The following is a 14,240-nucleotide window of genomic DNA, read 5'->3' as shown; positions in this document are numbered from 1 at the left end:
TTCTTTTTCCTTTTGGAAAATATTTCCAAACTTCTTTTCATTCCATTTTCTCAAGTTGCAAACAAGGTTGTTTCTCTTTTTCACAAATTGAACAGCTCTCGCTGTTGACTCCAGGCCCCAAGCTTGATTTATAACTATGAAGGCCAAATTCTAGAGAAGAGCATTTGGAAAAGTCTCTCTCCAAGCCTTTTTGGCCAAGACCCAATCAATTCTCTCCCAAAGTCCCAAGTCGTCTTGTTTCTCCAAGTAAATTGCAATCCTTTCATTTCCATTTCCATCAGTCCGCAATCATATATAAATTCATTAAAATCTCCATTTCTTTATGAGATTCCACGTTCAGAGACCTTCTAGCCTTACTCGTCTCAGCAACCATAGAAAGCATAGTGAGAAGATCTTGGTTGACTTCCAAGCAATCCTTATATTGTGCATCGTTTCTTTCTGGATTGGTTCTTATCTCCTCTGTATCCTTTTTCATTAGAAGGCGAATCCTTCCCTTCGCTTGACAACATCATTCTACTGGTTGGCAACATCTTTGAACTTTCGCTATGAGCGCAGTTAGCAGTTGAAAATTCTTCTGTTGCCGGTTTTGAGAGTTCTTCCACTCTGCTTCATGCATTCTCCAAAACCATTCTATCAACCAGGAAAGGACTGGTTTCCGGGAGAACAGACTTGTTATCAATTCGTCTGTCGTTGGTTGCACTAAATATCTTTTTCTTTTTCATTTTCCCCTAGGGATTTCTCCTTAAATAATTTTTCACAATCTGGGGAATTTTATCCCTCCTGTCATCCATCCTGGATTGTATCAGGGATTTGTGGAGATTAACTTCCTCCCTTGTAGAATTACAAATTCCAACCGTATTTCCCTGTTGGGGAAGAGATAATTTGTTTTGCAATAATATTTTGAATACGCATTTTGCGTTTTTTCTTGAGGCCTTTCACCCCCATCCAGCCAAGATACGATTAAAACTCAACCACGCAAATCACGGACAGCTCGGACACTGGTACGAGCTAAACTGAGAATCTGGAACGAACTATGCTGTGCACGGAGGATCCAGAACAAGATTAGCCAAAAAAAAATAAAAGACAGAAAAGTCAGGGTAAGAAACGTTAGAAAGAGAAAACGATAAGAAAAAGTTAAGAAACTTCCCTGTATTCAGGCTTTGGACATCCATCACCAAAAAAACTATATCAGAAGAAACTCAGGGTAAGAAACGCTAGAAAGAGAAAATTGCGCCTCTAATAAAGCTTTATTATGTCGCTGAAATTAACAGCATGGGAAATCTAAGGCGCTGTTTGGATAGATTTTGACTTTGGTATTTTTAAAAATGTCAAAGTATAAAATACATAAAATACTTTTACTTTGATACTTTATTTCAAAAATCGTTTGGGTAAAATAATTTGAAAAACATGATTTCCAAAACAAAAGTACCATTTTCTGTTTGGCAAAAGCACTTCCTTGTACCCTATGTGATGGTTTTTGGTGGTTTCGAGGTTTGAGACCGATGACAGTAACCCGACTTTAGTAGTGGCAAGCGGAGGTAGGGCCAAGGTTTTTATCACTGGGTGGTCACCATTCGCACGAAAACAAAAACACAAAGTATAAAAAGTTGACGTTATATCATATTTTTGTACTTTCAAAAGTATGAACATACTTTATAAAAGTCTATCCAAACAAGGCCTCAATTTTGGAAGTCCTAATGGAGGATCCCACAAAAACGTTAAAGGCTCTAAGGAATGATATCAACGTGGCTTTAAGGAATGATATCAGGGGTGAGGATTCCAACAATCAAGTTAGGTCTCAAAAAACCATGATGCATATGTGAGATGAAAGCATGAGCAAGTAAGAAAATCAGTATGCATAAGCGAGATTACTCGTGATTGGTGAGATCCATATTTATAGGCGAGGTCCCTTCCCTCGTGGAGTTAGTTTAATGGGTAGGGCTGCAACTTGGGCCAGGTTAGCCCGAACCCAACCCAAACAGGTTGATGATTGGGTTAGGGTTAGGGTTGAAATTCTTGAACCCGACCTTAGTTTGGGTTGGGTTAGGGTTGACCCCTCGGGCAACCCAACCCCCTATAGTACTAGTCTACAACTCTACTATATGTCATATATATATATATATATATATATGACATATATTGATTTGTTTAGATGCATGATAGTTGTAATTTTATTTTCATAATTTTGTATTTCATTATTGTTGATTTCATGAATTTATATTTTTGAGAAAAAATCTATTTAAGTCATAACTCACGATAAACAAATACTTATTTTTCTACTAGATTTTAAGGGATGGGAAGGTTGGATTTGGCCCAACCCGAGCCCAACCCAACCCAAAGTTGACATCGGGTTGGGTTAGGGTTGAAGGAATTAGTTAGGGTTAGGGTTAGGGTTGGGTAGGTCAGGTTGGGTTAGGGGTTTAGAACATAGGGTTGGACTAGAGTTGGCCTCAACCCGACCTAACCCAGCCTAACTTGCAGCCCTAGTAATGGGCTTTCCGTAACGGCTTTGCATGTCAAATGCCATTAAGGCAACAACCACATGGCCGAGCATTACTCTATCATTAATGTATTATGCGGCTCAATCGAGGACGTAAAAGAAGTGCTAACTCTTTTGTTGATGGATTAGCTAAACAAGGGGTATATAGGGATTCTTTGGTTTGGACTATCTTGTAATTGTTCTCTTGATTTGTTATTCTGATTAGGTGAGATAAGAGTGTCTATCTCTCTATTCTTGTACCTATGTTTTTTTATCTATAATTTAAATAAATTCTGAGAGCTATTGATCAATAAATAAATAAATATGGTAGAAAAGTGAATGCTTAGATGGATGAGTGGAAAACTAGATAAGATTAAGAATGATGTTATCCATAAGAACTTGGGTAGTAAGAAATGATTTAAGCACTAACAATTTAATAGTAGATATGGATTTAAATAGGACGGATTGGTGAAACAGGATTAATGTAGCTGACCCCATATAGTTGGGGTAAGGTATGGATGATGATGATGATATAAAATTAGGTTGTAGCCATAATTAAATTAATCTAAGCATGAAATGGAGGTTTAAGACTTCAGGCTAGGCTTGTGTTGATCCTTAACTTTACCTAACCCACCCAAGTTGCACCCTAAAAGCAATGTGTAATTTGTAATTAGATCTAACCAAACTGAATACAACTCGTACATGCATCATTTTTGGGTTTTTAACTATTTTTAGATAAAAATTATTAATATTGAAGTCGAATGAGCTATGGGGGATGGGCTACCCCCATTCTGTAGCCTAATGAACCAAAAAATAAAAGATCTTGAGCCACAATTTGGTACTTTATTAGTAGTTTTTAAGGTTGCTTGGCCCAACTCAGTCCACACCCCAAGCATAATAATATTTGTTTGGGCTAGGGATCGGAACAGGCTTGCCCGTGTCATTATAAAACTATGATTTTTTACAAATTAAAATTAAAATTTAATTTTAGTCTATTACAAAAAAAATACATGCAAATTTCTATCTATATATTAATATAAAATTTGTTATTTATATATATTTACCATATATGTATATAACTTCTAAGTCAAGCTTGGGGGTTATTTAGCTTAGGCCCTACCCACTAGGGTTGTAAATAGACTCTAAAAGTCTAATACTTGATTCGACTAAATCCATTTATCTAGGATTTGGATGTTAGAACTTGCATTTGACTAATAATTGGGTTAGATGCAGATTTAACCCCATCTGATCCGATTAAAATCCAAGTCTAATAAAAATTATTACTTTATGTATATATGTAGTATAACTATGTACACATATATTATATATAATTACATAAAATTTATTATTGATAAATTTAATATTTTATATTTATATATATTTATTACACATATATACTTTTAAAATAATTATTTTTTAAAAACTTTTTTTTATTTTTTTGGACATTTCAAACATAATAAGATGGTTGTAGATTAAATCCAAATCCAATTCAAAATCTAACATAATAATTAGATGTGAATGCAACTGAATCCAATATGTTTACAATCCACCCACCCACATTATGTGTGAGCACGGTGCAAATTTGAGCTAGACTTAACTCAAAAGAAAATAGTTGCTTGAGCCTATAATTTTATAGGTCTAGTCAGTTTGGGCTAAGTTATAAATGATCATCTCTAAATAGGAGTCTTATGACACTTCTAATTGGGTTATTATTTTTATTATTTTAATTAACTTTTATAATTTTATATGGAATGCAAATGGTTTAGTTATTTATAAATAGAATTCAAATGTATTTAATTTTTAATTTATGGACTACTAATTTTTATTAATTTCTTAATTTTAATACTTCCTAGATAAAAACTTGCTAAAATTTAATATTGCTTATTAACTTTAGTATTTTTTTATTAATTTTAGTTTTTAGGTTTCAAATTATATTTTTTTATAATTAACTAATTAAATAGAATTTGAATATGAAACAAATAAATGGAATTTCGATGAGAGTAAAATTCTCTCTTTGGATACAATAGGCTAATAATGGAAGAGACCTACAGAAATATGCTAAGAAAGGCTATCGTTGTTCATGATCTCTGTGTGGGTCTTTGGATGCAAGTGTTTTGTTCATGATCTCTATCCGACTCGTGGTAAGCTTGATCCCAAAGCTATTGTGTGCATTTTTCTTGGTCTCCTTGCTCAGAAAGGCTATCATTGTTTTGACCCTGTGTCTAAAAAAATACTCTCTATGGATGTCTCTTTCTTTGAAGGTGTCTCGTACTTTCTTGTTTCTCTTCAGGGGGAGAGTAGAGTTGAGGAGAAATAAAATCAGACTCAAGTTTTGTTACCTTTTATTCTCGATCTTCCTTCATTTCGTGTCTTTCGGAGATTGTGCTACAAATATTAAGGCCAACAGAGATCAAATGCCATAGAGCCACCGGAAACCATGCCACCTATGCCATCAAAATCTTAGGGGTTGGATCCTTCGCCTCACCTAGGTAATATTGTTTCAGTTGATGTTCCTGAACCTATTGATATTGACACTTCAAGTTGTGATCTGAACCTCCCTATTGCAAAAAGGAAGGGTGTCAGATCATACACCACACACAACCCTATATCTCATTTTTTGTCCTATGAGAATGTCTCATCTTTTTTCATGCTTTTCTATCTGCCATTGATAGTGTTCCCCTTCCCAAGAGTGTTGCGGAGGCCTTACTTGTTCCTGAGTGGACAAATGCAATGAAAGAAGAGATCAATGCTCTTCACAAGAATGGCATGTGGGAGCTCGTAGATCTTCCTAAGGGAAAGGAACCTGTATGGTGCAAATGCGTTTTCTCCATAAAACATAAGGCAGATGGGTCTGTGGAAAAGTACAAGGCTCGTCTAGTTGCAAAAGTCTTCACACAGGTACATGGAGTTGATAATGCCGAGACTTTTGCTCCGATTGCAAAAATGAACTCTATTCGGGTTCTTCTGTCTTTAGCTGCAAATCTTGATTGAGAGCTTCACCAACTTGACATAAAGAATGCATTCTTGAATAGTGATTTGGAAGAGAAACTGTATATGACTTAACCCCTTGGTTTCTGTGCTAAAGGAAGTGAACAAAAAGTCCGTAAATTGAAGAAATCTTTGTATGGTCTAAAGCAATCTCTAAGAGCTTGGTCTAGCAAATTTCACCAGACAGATCAACAAATGGGTTTTAAGCAGTGCTAATCTGATAACACACTTTTTTTGTAAAGAGGGAACAAGAAAAAACAACCCTAATTGTCTATATTGATGATATTGTCATCATTGGAGACGGAGTCTCAGAGATTCAGAGATTAAAAAAATCCCTTGGTACACGGTTTGAAGTAAAGGATCTAGGGCACTTGCACTACTTCCTTGGTATTGAAGTTGCTCGCTCTCAACAAGGCATATTCATTTTCCAAAGGAAGTACACCCTAGATCTCCTAAAGGATACAAGGAAGCTAGGAGCTAAACCTGCTGACACACCTACAGATGTAAATCACAAACTTGGAGATTGCAGTGGTGAGACCTTGAAAGATCCAAGGTAGTACCAAAGACTTATGAACAAGCTTCTCTACCTATCCATGACTAGGCTTGACATTGCATATGTTGTGAGTGTCCTCAGTCAGTTCATGCATGCACCCAAAGAGACACACCTAGAGGTAGCATACAAAGTTCTTAGGTACTTGAAGAAATTTCCAGGAACAAGTTTACTCTTTAAGAAACATGGGCACATGAGGGGAAATTATCCAAAACCCACCATTACTTTTTGCGTATTCTCTTAAACTCACCATAACTTTTCAAAATGTCCAAAACTCACCATGTCAATGAGATTTTATTTTCTAAAACTCACCATCCGTTAGAATACCGTTAAAGTTCATTGATCCAAGTTGTCCACGTCAACCTAAATGCATGTTTCATGACTAACCTGCCCCTAAATGGTGAGTCAGCCTATTAAACATTTTTTTGACCGAAATGCCCTTAAGCACCCAATCCTATGTCATATACAAGATTCCTCATTGAGAGTCTTTTTTTCTCTCTCAACCCAGAGTGTCTTGCTCTCAACATCAAAGGAAGGGTCTTCTTGCTCTCAACGTCCAAGAAACCTCTTACTAGGTATTTCAACTTCAACTATTGGATTTGAATTGAGGCCAGACAGAGTTACAACCATGACCAACAACTATTGGATTGGCAGTCCGTCACTTCAATTAAGCACCAAGGTGCCATCTTTTTCCAATAAGAGCTCATCTGGTAAGGCAAATTTCCAGTAATGGTTTTGGAAATTGCATATCCAAACGGTAAGTCTTAAGCGGATTATTTTCATATCCTGCCTCTTGAATATCCTAAGCGGATTAATGATTCCTTCCAAAGAAAACATACTCAAAGAAAGAGCAAAAGCAAGAAAACTCTGGGTCCAAGTTTTGATCTATCAAGCATGCTCATTCATTATCATATTCACATCACATAGTCAAATAAAGGAAATTGGGGTTGATATCAAAGTTTTTGAGAAGGTTAAAATGGCAGATTTTGAATCCAGAAACATGTTAATGGCGACTAGAACTTTCCCTAAACATCATCATAAATGATAACATTGCAATAGTTTCTCAAAGGATAAGATCAAAAGGCAACTCTAATTATCAATAAGTGGAAAGTTCTAGCATGTCAATTACAGCGCTATAAATCAAAATTCAGATAACTCCTTGTACTTTTCAATGACCCCAATCAAATACATTGACTGAAAAATATGAAAAAGAATATGGCAGTCAGAATTCTTAAGGACATTAGTTAAAGGATCTATCAAAAATGGACATTAATTAAATGGAGTTCAGCAAAAAGAATAATAATGAAAGAAATCAATCAGCAAATGCACTTAGTAACGTCAGAATTAGATAAAGCATTACCTATTTCTTTTTCTTGGTACAAATGACTAAGAATTTGTAGGGGTGAAACTGTGCAAGTTGGGGAGACTTTTAAGAATTTAAATTGCATCTGGCCTGGGGCCTGGACCCATTCAAACTTCAGCAAATAGTCTCTAAGATTTTTTTTTTTTTTATTTTTACTTCTGGTTGCTTTGTTTTGTCTAAGAATTAGTTTACCAAGGCAACCACAAGCATTCGAGCCTGTACATTCCTTCCTCAACCAGAAAGTTAAAATCCATACATCAAACATAAATATAAATTTGGGCTAGGAACAACCCAGTTGTCAAACAGCTCAGATCCAACTCCAACTCCAATGTTGAATGAGTAATAACACTGGGAATGAGGAGTAATAGCACTGGGTTCAATATTAAAGGGCTGGTAGTGTCTGTGCATAAACATGAGCAGCAATGGTCTCTGTAATGTATTGAATGAATAGTTCTTTTTCTCTCTGATTTTATTCAACAAAAATTAATTATTATTGGTTATCTTTCTTGAGTTTATATGTTATACATACAGTTCAACCCTTGCATTCAATACATATTTTATTCACATTGTAGGTAAGATGATAATCAATTGATCTTTTATTCACATTGACAGCATGTTCTTGGTATTTAATTATGGTCTGATTCCATATTTTATGTTTGGAGATGTTGATAGCTCAGATTCTGATACAAGTGAGCATTCACAATCTCAAGCAAAGAGGAGGAGAAGAGGAGAGGGAACCAGCAGTGCTATTAACAACTCACATGAGGTGGGTTCTGCAATCTCAAAGAGTGCATCCATTATAGCAGAAGCTCTTCAAGCTTGTGAGGAGGAGAGAAGGCACAGAGACCTTCTTACAGTGCAGGAGAGAAGACTGAAGATCGAGGAGTTAAGGGTAGAGATCAATAGGGAAGCCATTAATGATCTTGTTGATGCCATTAACAAGCTCTCCAGTTCAATCCTTGCTTTAGTTTCTAACAGGCCCCCAGCTGCACCAAAATGACATCAGACAGCTAGGAAGAGAAAGAACTATTGAGCTAGATAAAACACCCAAAAAGAGCATTTGCATCCATTTGCCTGTATAAGCTCAAAACCCATTTGACATTTGTGTGCTTTCCATTTCTTTTCCTTGTTTGGCACCATTCCCATTAATCATTTTAATTACAATTGATGTTCAGTTGAGCAATTCGAATTCCATGTCTCCACCTTTGTGTTTATGTGGCGCTCTAGCTATCTATCTATCATCAGCTCTCATGGAATCAAAAAGTTTGTTGGAAACCAGGTGTTGGTCCAACAAATGATTTGAACATTGATCAATCTTGTTTAATGGATGGGACCCATACCACCATTGATTGGTCAGGGGATGAACTCTGAAGGTGGTGGAGTCCAGATGAGTAATACAATGGAACAACTTGCATACAGTTGCATTGGAGTTTTTTTCTTCTATTTTGGAGGAAGTAAAAGAGACATTTGATCAAATGAGGATCATGGAGAAGGATTTCAAGAAGAGTTCACAAGCTGTTGGATCTAAACAGGGGCATAGGACTGAAAATGTAAAGGAGGAGTGATAAAATGAATTGCAAGACCTCACAAGCTATAAAAGAGGCAATAATCTGACTGTTCTTCTCAAACAATGAGAGAAGCAGCAGCCAGTGAGAAGTTGCGGCAATATTCCAATGGTTCTTCCTCTCAGACGATGGGAACAGTCATTGATGAGTATCAAATGCTTATGGAGGAAAAAGTAGAGGCAAATGGATTGTCTAAAACTTCATAAGAGTATATCCTGTCCATTAGTCATTGATGGGAGACGCATTCTTCTCTGGTGCTACCAGCATTAATCAGTCTCAAATCCTCAAATCTTCAAGTTCTTAGACGAAGGGAGAAGTAGTGGTCGATGGAGGAAGAAAGTAGCAGCCAATGCTTTCTCACTGTTAGGGTTTTGGGTTGAAGAATGACGGGCGTAATTTTGGTATATTGCAAAATGGATCGAATATAATGAAGGGTAAAATAGTAAATTGACGATGCCTGTTAGTCAAGTTACCATTATCTCACTGACATGGTGAGTTTTGGACGTTTTGAAAAGTTATGGTGAGTTTAAGAGAATTCATAAAAAAGTGATGGTGGGTTTTGGACAATTTCCCACACATGAGAGTAAAGGTGTACACAGATGCAGATTGGGCCGACTCAGTGGATGACAGAAAATCCACCAGCGGATATTGTGCCTTTATTGGTGGAAACCTTGTAACTTGGAGAAGCAAAAAACAGTGTGGTGGCCAGGTCAAGTGCAGAGGCAAAATACATGGCTATGTCACATGGAGTACTATGGATCAAGAACCTATTGAGTCAATTAGGATTTCCTTTTGATGATCCTATGTCACTCTACTGTAATAACAAAGCTGCCATCAACATCGCAGCCAACCCAATTCTCCATGATAGAACCAAGCATATTGAGGTTGACAAACATTTCATCAGAGAGAAAATTGAGAAGGGGCAAGTGTGCACTCCCTGCATATTAGCTCTGATGAACAGCTTGCAGATGTTCTTACTAAAGGATTATGCTCACTACGGCATTATGATCTTTGTGACAAGTTGGAAATGATTGACATCTACGCCCCAACTTGAGGGGGAGTGTTATGCCTTTAGTCACCCTACTATTTAAATTAAAAGCTGACGCCGCCAAACAAGAATTTTTTGGCTCTCACGTCTTCTTCTCTTCTTCTTCTTCTTGCTGAAAACAATGACAATAAGTTGAAATGACCCAACTATGCGAATTGGATACAACAACAACCTTAATTTGATGCTCACATCCGAGAAATTGGACAAAATTGCCAATTAGAAGGCACCTGAACATCTTGATGAAAGAGTTTCTGAGGCAAGAAAGAAAGAATATCGTGAATGGGAAGACAAAGACATTCTTGCCCACTATTACACCATCGCCTCACTGGATAATTCTATCAAAAGACAATTTGATAAGATATTAACATTTTTTTACTACTCCCAAGCAAAATCGCCATCATCTAAGCCTCATCCCAACTACACGGGATTAGCTACATGATTCCTGTTTCACCATTCCATTTTGTTCAGTGCCATATCCTTTGTTAAATTATACGCACTTCTAGCCCCTTCAACTTGTAACGAATCACTTTTTCTTAAGGCACTGTAGATGATCTTCTATGCATGTGGACAAACATCCTAATTTACTCTCTCATTTTATCGCCCATTGGGGCTACTCCTACATTCCTTCATATAACTTCATCTCTAATCCTATCCTTTCTAGATTTACCACGCATCCATCTAAGCATTTGCATTTCTACCACACTCATCTTTTAGACATGCTATTTCTTAACTTCCCAACACACTGCTACATACAACATAGATGATCATACAATTATTCTATAGAATTTTCCTTTTATCCAAAGTGGTATTCGCCGAGGTTTTTAAAACCAAACCGGTCAGGGGTCCGGTTCCTGGGTTGAATGGTCCAATCATTTGAACTGAAGGGACAGCCCATTCTAACAAAAAAAATAAAAAAGCCAAATCATTGGACGGTTCGAACAGTTCAACGATTTTTGGCGAAATAACGGTTCTGGGGTAAAACAGAACCGGTCACCTAACCGGTTCCCAGTTTTTTCGGTCCAACCGTCAGGTTCGGTATGGTTTTGAAAACCATGGTATTTGCCTATCACATAATACTCTAGATGCACTCCTCTATTTTGCCCATTCTGCTCTAATTATAAGGGCAACATCCTCCTCAATTTCTCCTTTGTTATTGCGTTCGATTGAGAAGAGAAGAAGAGAGAGAGAGAGAGAGAGAAGAGAAGAGAAGAGAGGTTCGATTGAGAACCAAAGACAAAGGGTTGGTCGGCTACCAGCTTGTTATTTATATTCTCTTAACATAATAAGATCAGTAATTACAAGAATGCCCCTGGTGGCAATTCATAATAATGAACAAATAACAAAAAAGGAACTAGCTAACAGCATACTAACAAACCAATAAATAAGTTTCACAATACTCCCCCTCAAGTTGGGATGTATATGTCTACATTGCCCAATTTGTCACACAACTCATTGTGCCACGAGTATGGAAGTCCTTTTGTGAGGACATCAGCAAGTTGTTCCTTGGAGTTGACATAAGGGATGCAAATTTCCCTTTTTTCTAATTTTTCCCTTATGAAGTATTTGTCCACTTCAATGTGCTTGGTCCTCTCATGTAGGATAGGATTGTTGGCGATGTTAATGGCTGCCTTGTTGTCACAGTAAAGAGACATAGGATTATGAACAACAACCCCAAACTCCCCTAGAAGATTTTTTAGCCAAAGAACTTCAACCACCCCATGTGCCATAGCTCTATACTCCGCTTCAGCACTTGACCTTGCTACCACGCTTTGTTTCTTGCTTTTCTAGGTCACTAGGTTTCCTCCCACAAATGTGCAATACCCACTTGTGGACTTTCTGTCATCCACAGCACCTGCCCAATCAGCATCTGTAAAGACTTCCACCTTTAGATGATTATGCTTACTGAATAGTAGACCTGTTCCTGGATACTTTTTTAAGTATCTAAGAACTCTCTTTGTTGCCTCCAAATGAGGTTTCTTAAGAGAGTGCATGAATTGGCTTAGGACACCAACTGAATAAGCAATGTCTAGACGAGTCATGGACAAATAAATTAACTTTCCCAGTAACCTTTGGAACTGTTTTACATCTTTCAGAGGTTCACCATCACAGTTACCCAATGTATCTGTTGGTCTTGCACCTAACTTGCATGTGTCTTGTAATAGATCAAGAGTGTACTTCCTTTGAGAAATGAAGATACCCCTTTTAAAACGGGCAACTTTAATTCCAATAAAATACTTCAGAGGACCTAGATCTTTTACTTCAAATTTAGATGAAAGGAATTGTTTCAACTGTTGTATTTCTGAACTCCAATTTCTTGTGATGATGATATCATCCACATACACTCTCAAAACAGCAACCTGTTCCTGACATCTCTTCATAGAGTGTGTGATCGGACTAACATTGCTTGAACCCTACTTGCTGAACTGCCATATGAAACTTACTGAACCAAGCCCTGGGAGATTGTTTCAAACCATAGAGAGACTTTCTTAGCTTACACATCTTATTCTCACCTCCCTTGGCACAGAATCTCGGGGGTTCAACCATGTAAACCTCCTCCTCTAGGTTTAAAAAAGCATTATTAATGTCTAGTTGATGCAATTCCCAATCAAGATTAGCAGCTAATGATAGAAGAACTCAAATTGAGTTCATCTTAGCTACTGGAGCAAATGTCTCATCATAGTCAACTCCCTACACTTGAGTGTACCCTTCGGCTACTAATCTTGCTTTATACCTTTCAACTGTCTTTCCACCTTGTGTTTAACTGTAAACACCCACTTACACCCCACTGGGTCTTTCCCCCTTGGAAGATCCACCAATTCCCAAGTTTGATTTTTATGGAGGGCATTAATCTCCTCCTTCATAGCATCTGTCCATTCAAGGTATTTTAAGGCTTCTGCAACATTTTTGGGTACAGGGATGCAATCAACTGCAGATAGGAAGGCTCGGTATGAGGGGGAAATGTGATCATAGGAGACATACTGGGTGATGGGGTGTTTGGTAGTGCATGACCCGACTCCCTTTCTTTGAGCAATAGGAATGTCAAGGTCATCCACAGTAGGAACATGGGTGTCAATAGGTATAGCAGGGTTTGGACTTACTTCCTGAGAGTTTAATGGTGTCGGATGCTCAGTGTTTGGTAGTTCCACATTGCTGATCTCTACGACGTGTACATTGAAAGACACAAAGGGGGCCAGGTCCGGAATAGAAGGAAAAGAGACTTGGCGGACTTGAACCTGCTTCTCCTCTTCCACACGACTCTCCCCCTGAGGAGAAGCAGGGAAGAATGGTTCAGACTCAAAGGACACATCCATAGAGACAAAAAATTTATGACTAACGGATACCCCAGAAAGATACAAGGAATGGACCAAGGATCTAATTTTCCCTGAGACGGAGACAAATCATGGACAAAAGTACGACAACCAAAGACTCTCATGAGAATGGAAAATAGAGGGGACTGAGGGAACAACAACTGATGAGGGGCCATGTAGTTCAACACTCTGGAGGGCATGCGGTTGATGACATAAGAAGCTGCAAGTATAGCATCCATCCAAAACCTTTTTGGAATATTCATGTGTAACATCATCCCTTAAGCTACCTCAAGAAGGTGTTTGTTTTTTCTTTCGGCAACACCATTTTGTTGCGGTGTTCTTGCGCATGAGCTCCTATGAATAGATCCATGGAAGGCAAATAACTCATTAAGCTCACCGTGGAAGTATTCCTTGTCATTATCTGATTGAAAGATTTGTATTTCAACATGGAACTGCGTAAACACCATCCGCTAGAAGTCTTGCACGATCTTTGGAACTTCATCTTTGCTACGCATCGGGAATACCCATGTATAGCGAGAGAAATCATCGATCAAAGTGATGAGGTACTTATACCCACCCTCAGAGATTATAGTAGTAGGCCCCCATACATCAGAATACACAATGTGAAAAGGAAAACTGGATCTTTTATTAATTGAATGAAAGGTTGTTCTACATTGTTTGCTCAACTGACATGTTTGACACTGGAAATCGGACACTGAACATGACTTAAATAAAAATGGAAACAAAGACTTCACTATTTCAAAAGAAACATGACCTAACCGACTATGCCACAAAAAAAAAAAAATTGACTGTTTTTGACTGACTATATGACTCCGAGGACGACACCAAGAGACCGGCTTTGTTGTCGAGAATATAGAGACCATCCATTAGGCTTCCTCTACCAATCGTCCTCCCAGAAGTTAGATCCTGAAAAACACA

The 14,240-nt window shown here is 37.7% G+C and overlaps 1 protein-coding gene across 2 annotated transcripts in view; it reads right to left on the bottom strand.

The window, feature by feature from the left end:
• Window positions 1–40: 40 nt before the first annotated feature.
• The window catches only part of ABO5 (ABA Overly-Sensitive 5), a 29,651-nt gene continuing 15,451 nt past the window's right edge, over window positions 41–14,240 (bottom strand). The window contains exon 3 of one of the 2 annotated variants that reach the window (XM_088898300.1): window positions 41–14,228. In XM_088898300.1, coding sequence (XP_088754426.1) covers window positions 14,222–14,228 — 7 coding nt within the window. In that variant the 3' untranslated portion in view covers window positions 41–14,221. The remainder of the gene's footprint in view (window positions 14,229–14,240) is intronic. The other variant, XR_016082569.1, reaches the window with a different exon arrangement.

The sequence above is a fragment of the Nelumbo nucifera genome, chromosome 2 (genome assembly GCF_055504915.1).
Source record: "Nelumbo nucifera cultivar China Antique chromosome 2, China Antique-T2T, whole genome shotgun sequence".
NCBI classification, from domain to species: Eukaryota; Viridiplantae; Streptophyta; class Magnoliopsida; order Proteales; family Nelumbonaceae; genus Nelumbo; species Nelumbo nucifera.
Note: the sequence above shows the minus strand (reverse complement) of the source record. Positions and strands in the feature narration are given on the sequence as shown.